The sequence below is a fragment of the Epithele typhae genome, assembly GCF_022376455.1.
Source record: "Epithele typhae strain CBS 203.58 chromosome Unknown BXZ73scaffold_4, whole genome shotgun sequence".
Classification (NCBI taxonomy): Eukaryota; Fungi; Basidiomycota; class Agaricomycetes; order Polyporales; family Epitheliaceae; genus Epithele; species Epithele typhae.
The window spans coordinates 1-14,903 of NW_025954195.1; the positions used below are offsets into that span (position 1 = coordinate 1).

General features: G+C 59.3%; 6 protein-coding genes across 6 annotated transcripts; 2 read left to right on the top strand and 4 right to left on the bottom strand.

The window, feature by feature from the left end:
• Positions 1-33: 33 nt before the first annotated feature.
• Positions 34-624, top strand: BXZ73DRAFT_97047 (uncharacterized protein; the record flags this gene model as incomplete). Its single annotated transcript, XM_048027238.1, has 3 exons — positions 34-123; positions 178-254; positions 315-624. Coding segments are annotated over 3 exons (477 nt in total), but the record flags the coding sequence as incomplete, so codon positions are not given.
• A 248-nt stretch (positions 625-872) lies between these two features.
• Positions 873-2,327, bottom strand: BXZ73DRAFT_87432 (uncharacterized protein; the record flags this gene model as incomplete). The annotated part of the gene is made up of 5 exons (XM_048024563.1): positions 873-1,222; positions 1,281-1,514; positions 1,571-1,815; positions 1,877-2,044; positions 2,098-2,327. The coding sequence occupies 5 exons, from the start codon at positions 2,325-2,327 to the stop codon at positions 873-875; spliced, it is 1,227 nt and encodes a 408-aa protein (XP_047881805.1).
• Positions 2,328-3,132: 805 nt separating this feature from the next.
• Positions 3,133-4,113, top strand: BXZ73DRAFT_97049 (alpha-L RNA-binding motif-containing protein; the record flags this gene model as incomplete). Its single annotated transcript, XM_048027239.1, has 6 exons — positions 3,133-3,192; positions 3,247-3,323; positions 3,409-3,649; positions 3,819-3,895; positions 3,956-4,028; positions 4,090-4,113. 6 exons carry the CDS (start codon positions 3,133-3,135, stop codon positions 4,111-4,113), a joined length of 552 nt encoding a protein of 183 aa, XP_047881806.1.
• Positions 4,114-5,338: 1,225 nt separating this feature from the next.
• Positions 5,339-10,971, bottom strand: BXZ73DRAFT_74054 (kinesin-domain-containing protein; the record flags this gene model as incomplete). Its single annotated transcript, XM_048021974.1, has 15 exons — positions 5,339-5,455; positions 5,512-5,620; positions 5,683-5,839; positions 5,876-7,779; positions 7,830-8,686; positions 8,744-8,932; positions 8,991-9,295; positions 9,348-9,561; positions 9,616-9,907; positions 9,961-10,270; positions 10,325-10,335; positions 10,391-10,409; positions 10,470-10,481; positions 10,534-10,800; positions 10,908-10,971. The coding sequence occupies 15 exons, from the start codon at positions 10,969-10,971 to the stop codon at positions 5,339-5,341; spliced, it is 4,827 nt and encodes a 1,608-aa protein (XP_047881807.1).
• A 616-nt stretch (positions 10,972-11,587) lies between these two features.
• BXZ73DRAFT_74055 (uncharacterized protein) lies at positions 11,588-12,512 on the bottom strand (the record flags this gene model as incomplete). The annotated part of the gene is made up of 6 exons (XM_048021975.1): positions 11,588-11,643; positions 11,701-11,787; positions 11,850-11,948; positions 12,006-12,283; positions 12,344-12,355; positions 12,415-12,512. The coding sequence occupies 6 exons, from the start codon at positions 12,510-12,512 to the stop codon at positions 11,588-11,590; spliced, it is 630 nt and encodes a 209-aa protein (XP_047881808.1).
• Positions 12,513-13,344: 832 nt separating this feature from the next.
• BXZ73DRAFT_74056 (HMG-box) lies at positions 13,345-14,293 on the bottom strand (the record flags this gene model as incomplete). The annotated part of the gene is made up of 4 exons (XM_048021976.1): positions 13,345-13,587; positions 13,641-13,733; positions 13,785-14,189; positions 14,249-14,293. 4 exons carry the CDS (start codon positions 14,291-14,293, stop codon positions 13,345-13,347), a joined length of 786 nt encoding a protein of 261 aa, XP_047881809.1.
• Between the last annotated feature and the right edge of the window lie 610 nt (positions 14,294-14,903).

Sequence of the window (14,903 nt, forward strand, 5' to 3'; positions counted from 1 at the left end):
GACTACTCGCCCGTGTGGCGCGACGTGCTCAAGCACCTCCGCTGGTCCCCGCGCGTCGAGCGACAAGCTGAGGAGCACGTCCGGCGTGCGTTCGGGTTCGGGGACAAGGCGCCCCTGCCGCAGGTAGGTCTCCAGACGCCCCGTTCCCGGTCGCACGCGGGCTAAAAGAGCGCACAGTACGTCGCCGTCCACATACCACGCTGCGGCGCGACCCAGTGTGTTCCGCCCGTCTCCGAGCTCGAGAGGCTCGTCAGGTGAGTCTCCTTGGCCCATCGCCCATCGCCACCACTTGACCGGCGACCTCGCATCTGCAGCTCAATCTACGCCTCCCTCATCGCCTCCCAGACGCTCACCGGCCCTTCGCTCGTCTTCGTGCTCTCCGAGTCGCCACTGCGGCCCGCATGGCGCGCGGCGGCGAGCGCGCTCGCCTGGATCATCCTCGACGCGGCCTCGCCGCCCGTTGACGCCGCGGTGCTCTCCGGCGCGATCGGATACGTGGGCGTGCTGGGCGCGGGGGCCGTGCAGGAGGTGGGTGTCGCGATGGCCGCGCGGCGCGTGCGCGAGTGGCGGGGCGGCGTCGTGCGTATGCACCAGCTCGAGGGCGCCAGTGCGGAGTTTGCGTAGATGCACAGCCGGTGCTTGTCACGTACGGGCTCGGAGTCGGACTGCCAGGGACTGGATTCGGTGACCGGGGGCCTTTGTGCGATGTAATGTGTGTACTTCTCTGTACGTACGTACGTGGATAATTGCGATAACGACACCCCGTCCGCTCAACGTCCCGCACGAGCCCGTTCGAGTCCGCAAGCACCGCAGACATTAACCACACTTCCGACGTCTACACCAAACGGCACGGCACGGCCCCTCCTCCGCGCTCACGGCGCGTCCTCGAGCACGCGCACGACCACCGCGCGGTTCCGCGCCCACACCTCCGCCTGCCACGCCGCCCACTCCCCCGCGCTCCGCGCCCACCCGCCGCGCACCATCGCCGCCGCGCCCGCGCGCGTCCGCGGGGGGACGTCCGGGCCCGGCCCCGCGCCGAAGCGCACGACGCCCGTGCGCAGCGCGCGGAGCGCGAGGACCTCGGGGAGCCCCGCCGGGCGCGCGACGGTAGCGCGCGCGTCGTCGACGTAGCCGTACGCGCGGCGCAGGCGCGCGGTCGCGAGCAGCGGCACGGCGAGCGCGCCGGCGAGCGCGACGGTCGAGCTCGCTTGGGCGTCGTAGTCTGCGCGGGGCGGCGGTCAGCGTCGTGCGCGTGCGGACGGGAGGGAGGGAGGACGCACATCCGAGGTCGGCGAACGCGGGGACGACGATGTCCGCGGCGGCGACGAGCGCGTAGAAGTCGCGGTAGGGGACGTCGTGGTGGATGGAGACGACGTGCGTGAGCGCGGGCGGGATCGGGATGTCGCCGGCGCCGACGAGGAGGAGCTGGAAGGGCTCCTCGGGCCCGCGCGTGTCGGGGAGGTACGCGCCGCTCGCGTCTGGCGTGGGCTCGTACCCCCACGCCTGCGGGTCCTCTGCACGGGGAGCGCGCGTCAGCTGGGGTGCGCGAGGCGCGAGGACGGGTGCGTACCCCGGATGGAGTCGACGAGGTCTGCGAAGATGCGGTCGTACTGTCGCCGGGAGGGGTCGATGGTGCCCTGGATGACGGCGCGGGAGAGCGTGCGGGGGAAGGGGCGGCGCGGGAGGTTGAGGCGGGCGGCGTCGTGCAGCGGGACGTGGACGTCTATCGGGATGTCCTCGAACCCGGCGGTATACTCGTGAGGATCGCTGCTGTCCGCCAGGCGGGCATACTTGTCGCGGAAGGACTTCGCGACGCTACACGCAGAGATGCTCGGGATGAGACAAAGACATGACGGCGTGAAAAGGGGGGGCGTACTGGTCTGCGATGGGCAGCAGGCGGATGGCGTCGCGGCGGGACCAGTGCTCGATGTGCCGCTGCCAGCCGACGTCGGCCGCGTTGTGGACGATGCAGACGAGCTTGAACTTGTGCTCCGCGTCCCGCCTTTCCCAAGCATCCACCAGACCCTCCTGGTAGTAGTTCAGGCTGGGATGCGAATGGATCAGCGCACCTCGACGATCACACTAGAGAGCACTCACTCGACTTCGCAGGTCCCGAGTATGATAAGGTCCACGCCGCCCTCGCCCGTCTCTGAATTGACGTAGTCGACAAGCGCTTCAGGCAACTGGCGTACCCCGCGATGGCGCCAGAGCTCGAGCTCGTCTACGATCTCGTCGAAGCGCAGCTGGAATGGCTCCGGCACGAAGAGGCTGATTGTGCCCCGCGAGTCGTCGTCGAAGACGTCGCTGATAGTCTTGACGAGGGCCATGTATACGTCGAAGTGGAACATGAACGGGGATGCGACCGCGACATGGCGGCGGCGGGGACGGGGCTCTGCGTCTAGCGGGGCCGAGTCTTCGCCGGAGCTGGGGGTGTACGTTCCAGGACGGGGCCAGATGGCATGCGAGACGGACGGGAGAGCAGAGAGGGAGTCGTAGGAGTGGAGTAGGAGCCAGACGCTTGCGAGAACGATTGCGGTCGCGAGCGCGAGCGTGGTGCAGCGGCGCGAGGTCTGCATGAGAGCGACGGAGAGAGACGGATGGCCAGGGGGGGCTGAATATTATAAAGCGTAGCGCGATTTGAGGCAGCATCCGAAAGCCGGGACGTGTGCCTCGCAAAAGTCTATACATGTCTGAGCTGTTTCTCCCGATAGTGGGGTCGCGCGTGCCGCCAGAGAACGCACGGCGACATACCAGGCGCGTTGGGCGCGACATAGGGTTGTGTCGAAGTGGTGAGCCAGGCGCACAGATCCGGAGCTCTCTCGGCGGGACCGCATTAGCAGTGATCGACCATGAGCCAGGCAGGGGTGCATAGGAGGGCATACCTGCGCATCGGCTTCTCTGCCTTCGGGGGCTGAACACAACGTTCGCTCCGCCCGGGGCCTCTGTATCCGCGCAGGGAAGCAGAGGACGTCCTTGGCCCTTTCGTTCCCAGCCATTGTCTCTGGCGCGGCCACTCGGGGGGATAGTGCGACCAGCTCGGCGTTCGGTATCAACCCTCGCAGGCGCCCGCAGGCCTGCGGCCCGAAATTTACAGGACGCCCGGCGCTTGCTGCTGCTCTCTTCGCCACCACGATGGTCCGCCAGCTGAAGCATCATGAGCAGAAACTGCTCAAGAAGGTCGACTTTCTCAACGTAGGTCTCCTTGATTTACACACTCTGGAACAATTCTCAACTCGTCACTCTTAGTGGAAGCAGGATGCCAATCTGCGCGAGATCAAGGTTATGCGGAGGTACCACATCCAGGACCGCGAAGACTACCACAAGTGCGTATACGCTCTTGAGCCCCTCTTCCACCTCCGCCGCCATTTATATCGCGCCGATTAATTATGGTCCTGATACCGCGCGTAGATACAACAAACTTAGCGGATCTCTGCGGTCCTTCGCCCACCGTCTCTCCCTCCTCCCCGCTCAGGACCCGTTCCGGTCCAAAATGGAAGGCCAGCTGCTTTCCAAACTCTACGACATGGGCGTCCTCAACACGAGCGCAAAACTCTCCGACGTCGAGAACAAACTCACCGTCGCCGCCTTTTGCCGCCGCCGCCTCGCCGTGGTGATGTGCATGTCGAAGATGGCCGAGACCGTCAGCGCGGTACGTCCAGCTTCTGTCACCTCGTGCGCTATCCCCCTCCACACGTCCCACCTGCGCTTGGTGGCGCCGTCGCGCCCGTACTGCGCGGTGTCTGGACCATCATGCTGAACCTTGCACCCCCTCGCTCGGTGTCTCGTCCCCGTCGACCATCCCTTGCGCGCGGTACCAGGCGGTGAAGTTCATCGAGCAAGGTCACGTCCGCGTTGGCCCCGACACAATCACCGATCCTGCTTACCTCGTCACCCGGTACGGCCTCGTCTCCCCGCAACCTTCTTCTCCGCGCACGCTGACGCCCCGTCCGACCAGCCACATGGAGGACTTCGTGACCTGGGTCGACACCTCCAAGCTCAAGCGTACCGTCATGCGCTACAACGACGAGGTCCGCTCTCCGACGTTGTCCGTTCGTCCGATATCGCTGACAATTTGATTGCGTTCCGCAGCTCGACGACTTCGACCTGCTGTAACAGTGTTTCGACTCCTCATGGCGCGGTTCATCTGTCGACGTCGCCGCAAGTCCCAGGCACGCCCGCGGGATATGCCGTTAGCACGACTGTCTGCTGCCAGTCTCTCTCCGGCCGTCTTGTGCGCCTCAGTACCGCCGCAGGGCGCCCGCTCCTCGCGCGCCGTCGGTCTGCATCGCGCCTCGCCTCGCCCCTCACAAATATGTTTGACGCCTGGCCAGAGGATGCCAAGTCGGTCCTGCTGCGGGGAATTGCCCCGTCGCCAAGCACGGCGGCGTGCCGGCGGCCCTTGTACGCATGCTGAATGCGTCTCGTCTGGCGGAGCGGCCGCACGACGCGCGAGCACCACAGATAACAGCATGTATTAGACAGAGCGATGCGTATGCAACGGGCTGGGGTTTATTTTTTCGACACGGCGCACACGTGAGGCCACGATGGAGAGATTGTTGGGGGGTATGGACTTGCGGAGTGGGTGGGCTTTTAGACACACGGAATCACTGTCATCCCGTACGTCTGCCGAGCGTACGCGATACGCGGCCCACTCTAAGGTGAGGAAGGAGCACAGATTGAGGTTGGTAGTGGTCACCGTGTGCTGGCGCAGGACGTTGCTCTAGAATCAGTCGTCGCTGGACGTCGAGAGCTTACAAGCAGGTATCAGTACGGGTTTCGTCGGTGTGAGTCGTCGCCCCGCGGCAACCGCCGTCGAGACTTTCGGGGCACGCCTCGAATCCATTCGTTGACTATCGACCCCGGGCTCTAATGTAGGAGGTACAAGAGGATGTGGTGGCATGTGACGACTAGAAATATCGATCTGCTCAAGGACTAGGACTATATAGGGCGCACGGGGTCGGCCGGCAGAATGTATGTGTGTATGTGCGTGGGTGGTACTAGTGGGGCGTGGCATCATAGATGGGGCAAAAGAGCGTAGAACGTGTGTGGCGAATGTGCCCGGCCGATACCTCCGGAACGAGAGCGAGAAGAGGATTCAGACCAAACCAAAACCAATAGGGAAGGAGAGCCAGGGGTAAAGTACTACAGGTAAGCAGAACACAGCGACCGCGATGTGGATAAGGTAGGGGAACGGAACACGGGGAGCGCATGTAATAGAGATAGCGGGAATAGTGAAGAATAGAAAGGGGACGAACATATTTTAGAATTTCTTCGTTGTTCAGACCAAGAAACTCAAAATATGTACGTGGATCCGTTGGCGTGATTATTCGTGAGGGGGTCATGACGGGAGCCGTGTAGGGTCTAATTTCGTAGTCCATGCCTGAAGTTCTTTCGCGTTCGGGGCCGCGAGTGCATACGAGTTAGAGGACGTGAACAGGGTGAACGTAAACGTTTTCTGTCAAGATGGCAGACGAGGTTAGTACAATCGGCAGCACAAACGTGAAGACATACTCCAAGCAGAGCCTCCATTTGTGAGTTGCTCTCGATGTTGACGCCTGCTAGGTTGATGACGCCAATCTCCTCAACCTCGTTCGAGTGAGCGAACATGTGCAAGTATGGCCTACACAATACACCAGCGTCAGCCTCGAGGTCAGCCGCCTCCCAAAGCACCACTACACTGACCTTCGGAGCACAAACCACCTCTTCTCCCACGCGTTCACATTTGCGTCGATCATGAGCATCAGGTGGCCCTTCTTGGTAGGTCCATCGTTCCTGGGCACGAGCTTCGTGCTCGAGTTGAGCTTCAGCGACTCGGTCGAGTGCGTGTCCGAAATCGACCCTTGCCCGAGGTGAGCCCGGACGAGGTCACGCTAACACGTCCAGTTCGCCTGCTCCTGGCTGATGACGATCTCGCCTGCGTGGCCAAACCGCTTCTGCCAGAGAGCAAGCGCCTTGCGGAGGACTGCCTCGGTGCGCGGGCCCCGCTCCGCCGCCCAAACGTCCGCGTCTTGCTGCTGCATCTGCTGCATGCGCCCGTGCGGACTCGAAGCGAGGATGATCCGGATCGCTTGCACATCCGCCGCACGACGCTCCATCGTCACGAGCTTCGAGTAGTCCTCGACGACGGAGACGCCACGCGGGCGCCAGACACCGAGGGCCTCCTCGCCCCGCACGTACTTCTCCGCGGTGTCTAGCCGCCAGAGCTCCTTGGGCGAGCGCGTGAGAGGGGGAGAGAGTTTGACTGAGAACATGGTGCTCGTCTTCGAGAGGATCTTGGTCGAGCCAAAGAGCGAGGTGAGGCGGGAGGGAGCACGCGCATCACGCGTCTGGATGGTGACCGCGGTGTCCATGCTGAACTGGACTGGCTCCGCGCATGTCTCGATTGCCACGCTGAAGGTGACCTGGATGAGGATTCGTTGACCTGAACCCGTAACGCGGTTGAGGAGAATCGAGTTGTGTATGCTGGAATCCCAAAGGGCCTCAGCAGTGATGTTGCCGGTTCCGTCCGGCTTGTACTCGATCTTTTGCTCGGTTTGCAAAGGTAGCGTCGTGAGGACCTTGGATGGCGAGTCGTGAAGAAGACCCTTTGCATCCAGATGGCGGATGTTGCCCATTCGTATCCGAGTAACCTCCGTCCAGGGGAGCTGACGACCGGAGTGCGAGGAGAGAGTGAGCACGATGCGACGCTGCAACCCTTGATGGAGCTGAAGGGAGCCGGGGTCGAGATGGCTGGTTGACACTACAGGCACAGGCTTGTATGTCCCGTCGGGCGCAAGCTCGCACACTTGTAGCCAGGCCGTAACGTCGTGGTTCTGTTCTACAACAAAATCGTTCTCGGAACGACGCATTGGGGGAAGGGAGGTCGGTTGGCTCCTCGGAGGGCTTGCTGACGGCGATCCATTGCTGGTAGGTATCCGCAACTCCCGCATCTCGTCCCATCGTTCCATGCGCTCCAGATACGTGGGTTTCAGGCGTGCATAGAATTCCATCGGGGCGTACCCTTGACGAAGGTATGTGAGTGTCCGTGTTGAAGCTACCATGGAGAAACTACGGCGGAACTTGAGATCGGAAAGAGAGGCAGTGTCGAGGTCAACAGCAGCGGAGGGGTACACCTCTTCCGAGGTGAGGGATGGGCCCAGGAATGATGATAATCGGACTTGAACGTGAACGAAAGAGAAGTCCAGGTGAGAAAGACCCTTCACTTGATCGACGATGAGGGAGAAGGTAATTTTGCTGCCGGGAGGGACCGTGCCTGGAACGGGAGAAGAGGCACGAGTGGAAGTCGCAGAGGCGTTGGCGTGCTTGGGGGAAAGCACAACATTGGCTATCTTGACCTCTATGCGACATGAGCCAATAGCCTCTGAAGTGTACCGACAGAAGATAGGAACGGTGGAGGTGGAGGATAGTCTGCGGGACATAGGTGCAAGGGAGAGTAGGGCGTTGCCAATGAACGAATAATCAGGGGGAGGGCTGTCGTAGAAAGGCTCCTCAGAAGAGAAGTGTTGGGAATAGGATGGACGATCAATGAAGGTGGTGAGATTCCGCATGCGCTGGAGTTGCTGCTGGAGGCGATCTAGTGACCAGACATAGATGGCGTTGTGGCGTTTGTCGACAAGCTTGACGGCCACCGAGGGTTGAGTTGCAGAGGCAAGAACAGGGTCTGATACGTCTCCGAACTGGTCCAGGCCTGCTATCGAGTCAATGGCCGAAGCGGGGGCAGCCAGAGAACCACCAGCCGCGACTGTGAAGTTGTATGAGACATCCTTCCCAAGCTCCTTGCTGAAACGAGAATGAGCACAAGGCTTTTGTATTCGAAAATGCATGTGTACCTGATGATGTTAGCCTCCTTGATGAGGACTGCATTGGATAGGACAACTTCGGCCATGGAGAAGGCTCGGTGCGCACGCCACTTGTCAAGGACCTTGCGGATGAGACGAAGTTGCCGAGCTGAGTAGATGACTGGCTCGAATTCTTCGCCTTCAATCTCCTCCCCTCTTGCGCGCGCATCGAGTAGACGCTTCATATGTGCTTGAACGGCCTTCAGCTGCTTCTGCATCTGTTCCTTCTCAATCTTGATGTCTTCCGCCTCTGAGGACTCTGCGATCGCCTGGAGACGAGTCTTGAATTCGGCGCGCTCGGTTTCGAGCTGGCTCTGCACATCCTTTAAGCCCTCACCGAACTCGGGGCTGCCGTGATTGTTCAAGGCGTCAACACTGGTGTCGTCGGTCGCTGTCTCGAGACGACCAGACTCGCTCCAAATATCGTCGGCGTGACTGACGCTAAGACTGCTCTCTGGCCGCTTGGCATTATGGTCGCGCATCGTCTTGACTTTGGTGATCTTCTCGAAGAGCTTGTTGAGGTCCTCATCGGGTAGATTGTCCAGAGCGGGATCGAGTCCGAGTTTGGCAAAGGCCGCTTCCCGCTTGGCGAAGGTCCAGTCGACATCGTCGACGTCCACACTTGACGATGTTGGTGAGCTCGGGCGGGTGCCCTCAAGTTCTTGGGCGGCGACGTCGGCAGCAGTGACGCTGATAGTCATCTGGGACTTCGCCCTCACGCGGTCCCGTAGCTTGCGTACTTCTTCTGGGTTGTTGAAGCGGAAAACGTGGTGCTCTCCAAGGATGATTCGGAAACCTGTTCGAAGCTTGTAGGACTGCCCAGGTGTGATCTGGCTTCCGTTGAGGAACTAGAAAGGATGCGCTGTCGTTAGTAACCGAGCAATGAGAAACTTACATACACCTACAGTGACAGCGTCTGGCAACGCGTATAGCACGACTTTGCCGTCGGTGTTCTCGAAGTAACAGTGCTCCTCCGCGATGCTTTCCCCACTGAGACGGATGGCGGCGGATTTCTCGCTGTCCATCCGACCGACTTCTGTCTTTCCGGGCTTCAGCTGGTAAATCAGGCACTCGCTCATCAAGGGATCCTCGTTCTGCAGGGGACAATATCTTCAGCGTGGCGACTCTGGATGTATCGACGGGTCTACGCACCAAGTTGACCAAGTGGGGCATCCGTTTTGGTGTGTGCACGCCCACATTGTTCTTCTCAACAGTGATACCAAGCTCTTCAAGGGCCTGCTCACGTTCGCGCTGGATATCCTGTGTACGCTCCATCTTCTGCTCCCAGGTCTCGTTCAGGCCCTGCATGAGCTTCTCGCTCGTCTCCAACTGGTCTTGCAGCTCCGCCTTCGTGACAGTCTTGATGGTGCCGTCCTTGGCTTGGTACGTGACCTTCTGTTGGGAGGCAGGAATCTTGGGATCATATACAGCCTCGGAGGTGGCTCCAGAAACGCGCGCTATGGGGGATCGTCAGCAAGATGCACATGGCTTCACGGAAATAAATCTCACCCCGCAGCATCTCGAGCTCTTCCTTGAGCTCACGGACAAGTTTGGCGTTCGGATCCTCGTTAATGACGGCCTTGTTCTTGATCTTCTTGGCCTGGTCAGCGTAACGGAGGGTGCTGAGAGTCTCCTCGTATTGCACGTCGGCGGGAGAAATGGCAGCGATCATGGCAGTCTTCGAGTTTCCTCCCAGACTGTCCTTCAACAGCCAGGTCAGGACCTGCGCATATGACAAATTAGGTCATGCAAGAGACGACGTGTTGATTAAACAAACGGAGTCACGGTAGGGGACGAAATCATCTCCCTTGCCCTTCTTGCCCTTCTTTCCTTCCGACTGACTTGCTTGCGCGAGAGCCGAGATGACCTTCCCGAGGGTCGTGAGGGACTTGTTGATGTTCGCTCCTTCCTTCAGCCGCTGACCAGTGGCACCAGTGGAGTTGGCACGCTCTGAACCAGCAAGATCAACGAGATTGATACGCGAGACCTTCTCTGTGTCGAGGTTTGTGTCGACATCGTGTCTCTTCATCGTGAGAAGCAGTGTGAAGACGGCATGTGAACGTGACGAGCTATCCCAAGCCGGGTGAATGGGGAGAAAACAGCAAGAGCATGGAGCACCTACGTCTCGTTCATGTTTGTCGCAGCAACTGTACGCGCCTTGTTACCCTCGTCCATGAGTGTCATCATCTCGTCGTAACTATTGACCATGAGCTTGGACAGATCCTCCACGTAGGGACCGAGACTAGGATGCTCTCGCACTCGGAGGTTGCCCGAGTTCTTCGGGTTGAGCAGGTCGCGAACCTTCTCGTTGTAGATTTCGATGTAAGAAACCTCCACAGTGAAGTTGAGCTTGGGATCTGAAGCCTTCTTGGATTCGCAACGCGCGAATAGCTCCAAGCACGTAAGTGGGATGATTCCCTTGTCGGGACCGTCTACATTTGACGGTTACTTGGATGCAGGAGGTAAAAGACAGAGAACAGACGTACATCCCATCATACTGCGAGTTTATGTCTGTGAGCATAACAGCATGACGGATTATAATGATTACGCACCTATAAGATTTCCCAGAGCCTGCCCACACCTACAGTGTCAGCCGGACGGCATACATCCTACAAATCCTCCGTAACGCACCTGTCTGTCCATCTGCGCAGCACATTAGCATATGAGATCCACGACCAGTCAAGGAGGTACTCACAAGCCAAGATACACGCGTTAAATCCTGCAAACCCGTGGTCCAAAAGCTCCCTCCCCAGGTCGTCGTACAAGGTCTGTTGCGAGCAGTAGTTCGGTTCGTCCCTTGGGCCTGCAGACCAATAACTCTTGTCGAACGCAAAGTTCATCGCCTTCCGCTCCGCCGCCCTTCCTGATGCCGCCTGCGCACCCGCCGAGCCCGGCTCCGGGGCCTCTAGGATAGTCTGGTTCCCCTCCATTCGCACAAGACATTTCGCGCCGCGCGCGATCTCTGCATTCAGTCAAGAAGAGGTGCGAAAAGAACAGAACGGGAAGCGAGAGGCGAAGTCAGCGCGCGGGGACGCGGGGACGCGTAGTGCGGCTCAGGAAAACACGAACCGCGTGAGTTGAGGGGACGGCACCGGACGACGACCTTGATGTTTCCATCGCCATGCTCGGTCATGAGCTCTGGTCTAGTGTCAATCCGGAGGGTATTGGAGACCTTGGTGTGTCAAGGATAGGGACAGTCTATACGAGAAAGTGAAGGAGCGGATGAGGACGGAGCACAAGAGAGAGGCACGCCGCCCAAGGCGCCCACGCGTGCAAGCATAACGCGCACTCACGCGCGTTGCCAGGCGCGCCTGCAGGCCCTATAGGTTCGCTGCTATGTTCCCTGCCGCATATGACTTCCGTCGCACGGGCGCAGCACGCCGGGTCATATACCGCATACTCGTTGGGCTTTGGACAGCGCAAGCATCCGTTTGCAGACAAGAAGCGCCCTCGCTTGAATAGGACCCGTAGGCGGCTCCGGTCATTAATTCAATGTGATTTCGCGCATGGCAGGTGGCTGGCACCAAAAGTCATCCATCTTCCGCACGATCCGTCGGAAGCAGCCGCCGACACTTTATCATGCCCACAGCCTTGACATTATGCTACAATTCGACTCCAACGTCCATGGCATAGCAAAAGACACAAGTATCGTACACCAGGATGAAAGGTATATCTGCATAGCATCCAGAAACGTCACGGGACTTCAAAGCTTCAAGAGAGGGACACGCAGGTCGCGGAGGGCAGTCGTTTTACCAATCTCCACCATCGCCTGCGTCCACACCGTTGTCGAATCCTTGATCGTAGCCTGCGCACGTCGACTGAGAACCATGCTTCACATCTCCGTCGCGAACAGGGTACTCACCAGCATCGTAAGCCTGCTCGCGTTCGTGGTCTTCGTGATCCTCGAATGCATCCATCAGGAGAGCGCCTCCGACTAACCCCGCGCCACCTGTTTACGTGTGCATGTCAGAGGGCCAGTTGTTGCAAGATGTGCAGCTGATTTAGTCTTACCGGCGAGGAGAGCAGTTCCCATCCCAGGGCCGGACTTCTTCGGAGGGGCCTGCTGCTGGTAAGCCGTGGTTGGCTGAGGGCTATTCGAGCCGAACCAGCCTAATAGATTCCATTATGTTGAAACTTCTTCCACCGAGCGCGGAATAGATTACTCACCTCGGTTCTCCTGCGGTGGCGGCCCGTACCCTCCGCCGTACCCAGCTTGGGGAGGTGGGCTTCCGTAGTATCCAGGACCGGGAGGGGGCTGGTTCCATTGCTGAGGCGGGGGCTGACCGTAGCTCTGGTTGTAGCCTCCCTGGGGAGGGTAGGGGGAGCGGCTAGGTGGCGGCGGACCGGGAGGGGGCCCGTATCCACTTGGCTGCTGGGGCGGAGCCGGGCCCAGTGGGTGCTCCCAAGAGGAGCGAGGAGGGTTTTCATAGGTGTTCACATAGAACCTGTTGAGTCCAGGGACCATGGGATTAGTTGCGCGCGAGCAGGAAGCCACGAACACTCACCAGGCGTGGTAGCTAAGTGGGACAAGAGGTAATGAGCTTATACCTCGCATCGATGATTCCCAAGCACGTACTTTTCGTCATACCGCTCAACCCAGCCTCCAGGGAGAGGTCGTCTATCCGGGTTCGGAGGATTGTTGCCAGGCGGCGAATAAGCAGGGGGTTGGGACATCGATAGTGGGTTGCGATAGAGCCAGTGGAAAGGTACGGAGGGAGGTTTATATATGGCTCGGAACGCTGACCCGCCAACGCCCGGCCGTTGCACGCGTTCGGTCTAGTGTAAGCCAAGTATCGCCATAGTCCTGCGGATTCCGAAGTGCCCGATGTCCAATTGCCGGATGTTTACTGTGTGTATCTTATGCGTCCTCCGGAGACTACGACATCCCACAGCAGTCGTCGGGTCTCACCGTCTCGGCGCGCGGACAGCGTTGCTGTGCGCGCTGTCCGTTCATCGCCTTGCGCAGAAGGGTCGGATACGTCTGCGACGGTAATCCACATACCACGGCCCCAGCAACAACGAGTCCGGTGCAGGAGGAGAGCTCGGTGGTTGACAGAGACCGACATCTCGAGGTGGTCGGCGAAATTTTCTATGGCCCCGATGGCTGAACAAGGCAGGAATGGCAACCATTCAGGCAGCCCAGATATCTGAATAACCCGACCGGCGCGCCGTGGCTGACGGCCCTCGACCAGCGTCATCTGCGTAACAGGGCTTCCTGAGCACGACCATCTTCTCACTCCCCATTATCATGTCAACCGCTCTCGCCAGTTTCCTGTGCTCATCCCACCCGCCCATCGATGTAAGACACGCCACCCCGAAACCAAGTATCACTCGTGCTGTGGCGAGAAGGAGAAACGGGGCATAGGCATTGCCAGGCATTGCAAACGACAAGCACGGTACTACTACAATACCCATACGATGAGGACAAAGACTAACGTCAAGCGTAAGAGAAGGACAAATCGCGGCCCTAAAACAAAACGGGAATCTGGGGTGAGACCCATCGCACTCAAGCCTTGGCCTTCTTGTGCTTCTTTTCCTTCTTACTCTCCTCCTTAACCGGAGTCTCCTCCTTCTTGTTCTTCTTCAGCGGGGGTGCGGTAACTTGAACCTCGTCGGAGCTTTCATCATCGGAGCTACCATCGTCGTCTTCCTCATCTGAATCGTCGTCCTCGGCTTCCGTTGGGGTGACTACAGCCGCGGCGACCGCAGGCACGGGGACTGCGACCTTGACTGGGGTAGCGACAACGGCCTGGCAAGACTCTAGTGAGTGAAGTTTCCATCGCGGAGAGCAAGCGAACTTACCGGAGCAGCAGATGGGCCCGCCAGGCCCGCTTCGTATATCTTCTTCTGCGCCAGCCAATTGTCCTTCGCCGCCCTGTTGCGGGCTTCGTACTCCTACGGATAGACGTTCGGAACCGCAGGAATGGCAGTGAAATTGAGACGTACGTCTTTCTCGGACTGGGGCATATCCGCCCACAACTTCGCGATAGCGCTCAGTAGTTCATTGTTGCGCATTTGAGGGTGCTTGGCTTTCAGCTCGCTGCGAATGTCGTTCTGGAAGAGCAGGTACGACGACGCGGGGCGTTTTGGTGCGTTGGGATCTTTGAGCTTCTTCGGCTGGCGACGCTTCACATCGCCGTCGTCCCCGCGCGACTTGCGCTTCTTGCCGTTTTCGTCTTGGGTCATGGTCATGGGCTGCATAACCTGCATGGGGAACTGGCCGTTGGCGAGCGCGGGGAACGACGTGGGGTTGCCATTCCACGGAATACCCCCCACTATTTGCGAGAACTGGTCGAAGGCGGCGGCGCAGTCGCGCATGTTGTTCGCCATGTTGTTGAGGCTGCCGATGAGCTACAAAGAACATTCAAGAGTCGGCGGGAGAGACAGCAGCGACGGCGACGGCGACGAACCTGCATCTTCTGGTACTCAAACTGCGCGTGACTCTCGGGACTCATGTTGGCTGCAATAAAGTGAAAAGAGCGCGGGGGAGGGATGTTTTTTGTATACGCGACGCGACGCGTCTGGTATACTGCGGGGGTAAGAAGGGGGTTGAAAGGGGGTAAAGGGCGGTTGAAAACTTTGTTGATGCGTAGTGATATACCTAGACGTTGCGCATGTTTGGTTGAATTGACCAGTTGGCACCTTTTGAAATTGCATTAGTCCTCATTAGTACCGTGATTGAAACCCTTCGGCATGGGTTCAATCACGCGCTTATTGTTTTCCCATGTGGTTCGGCCGCATTATGTTCTCTATTTAGAAATTGTTTGACGGCGCATCTTAACGAGGAATGGCGCATCAGAGTTCCCTGCATATGTGAACGCGAGGCCAGATCACACTCGATAAGTAAGTGGGATAGGAGGGGATAGGGCAGGCGCATAGGCCGCCAACGTCGATAACGCCCGGGGTGCTGCCGTGGCCGGGCCCGGGGCGCGGCTTGTTACAAGGGCCTAGCCGTGCCAGAGGTGGGCGCTCCGATTATCTGGGCGGAGTGCGTGGGAACCGGTGCCGGAAACGGGCGGGAGGGGAGTTATTAGCGGAGCTCGAATGGACGGTCTCTCAGCCCAA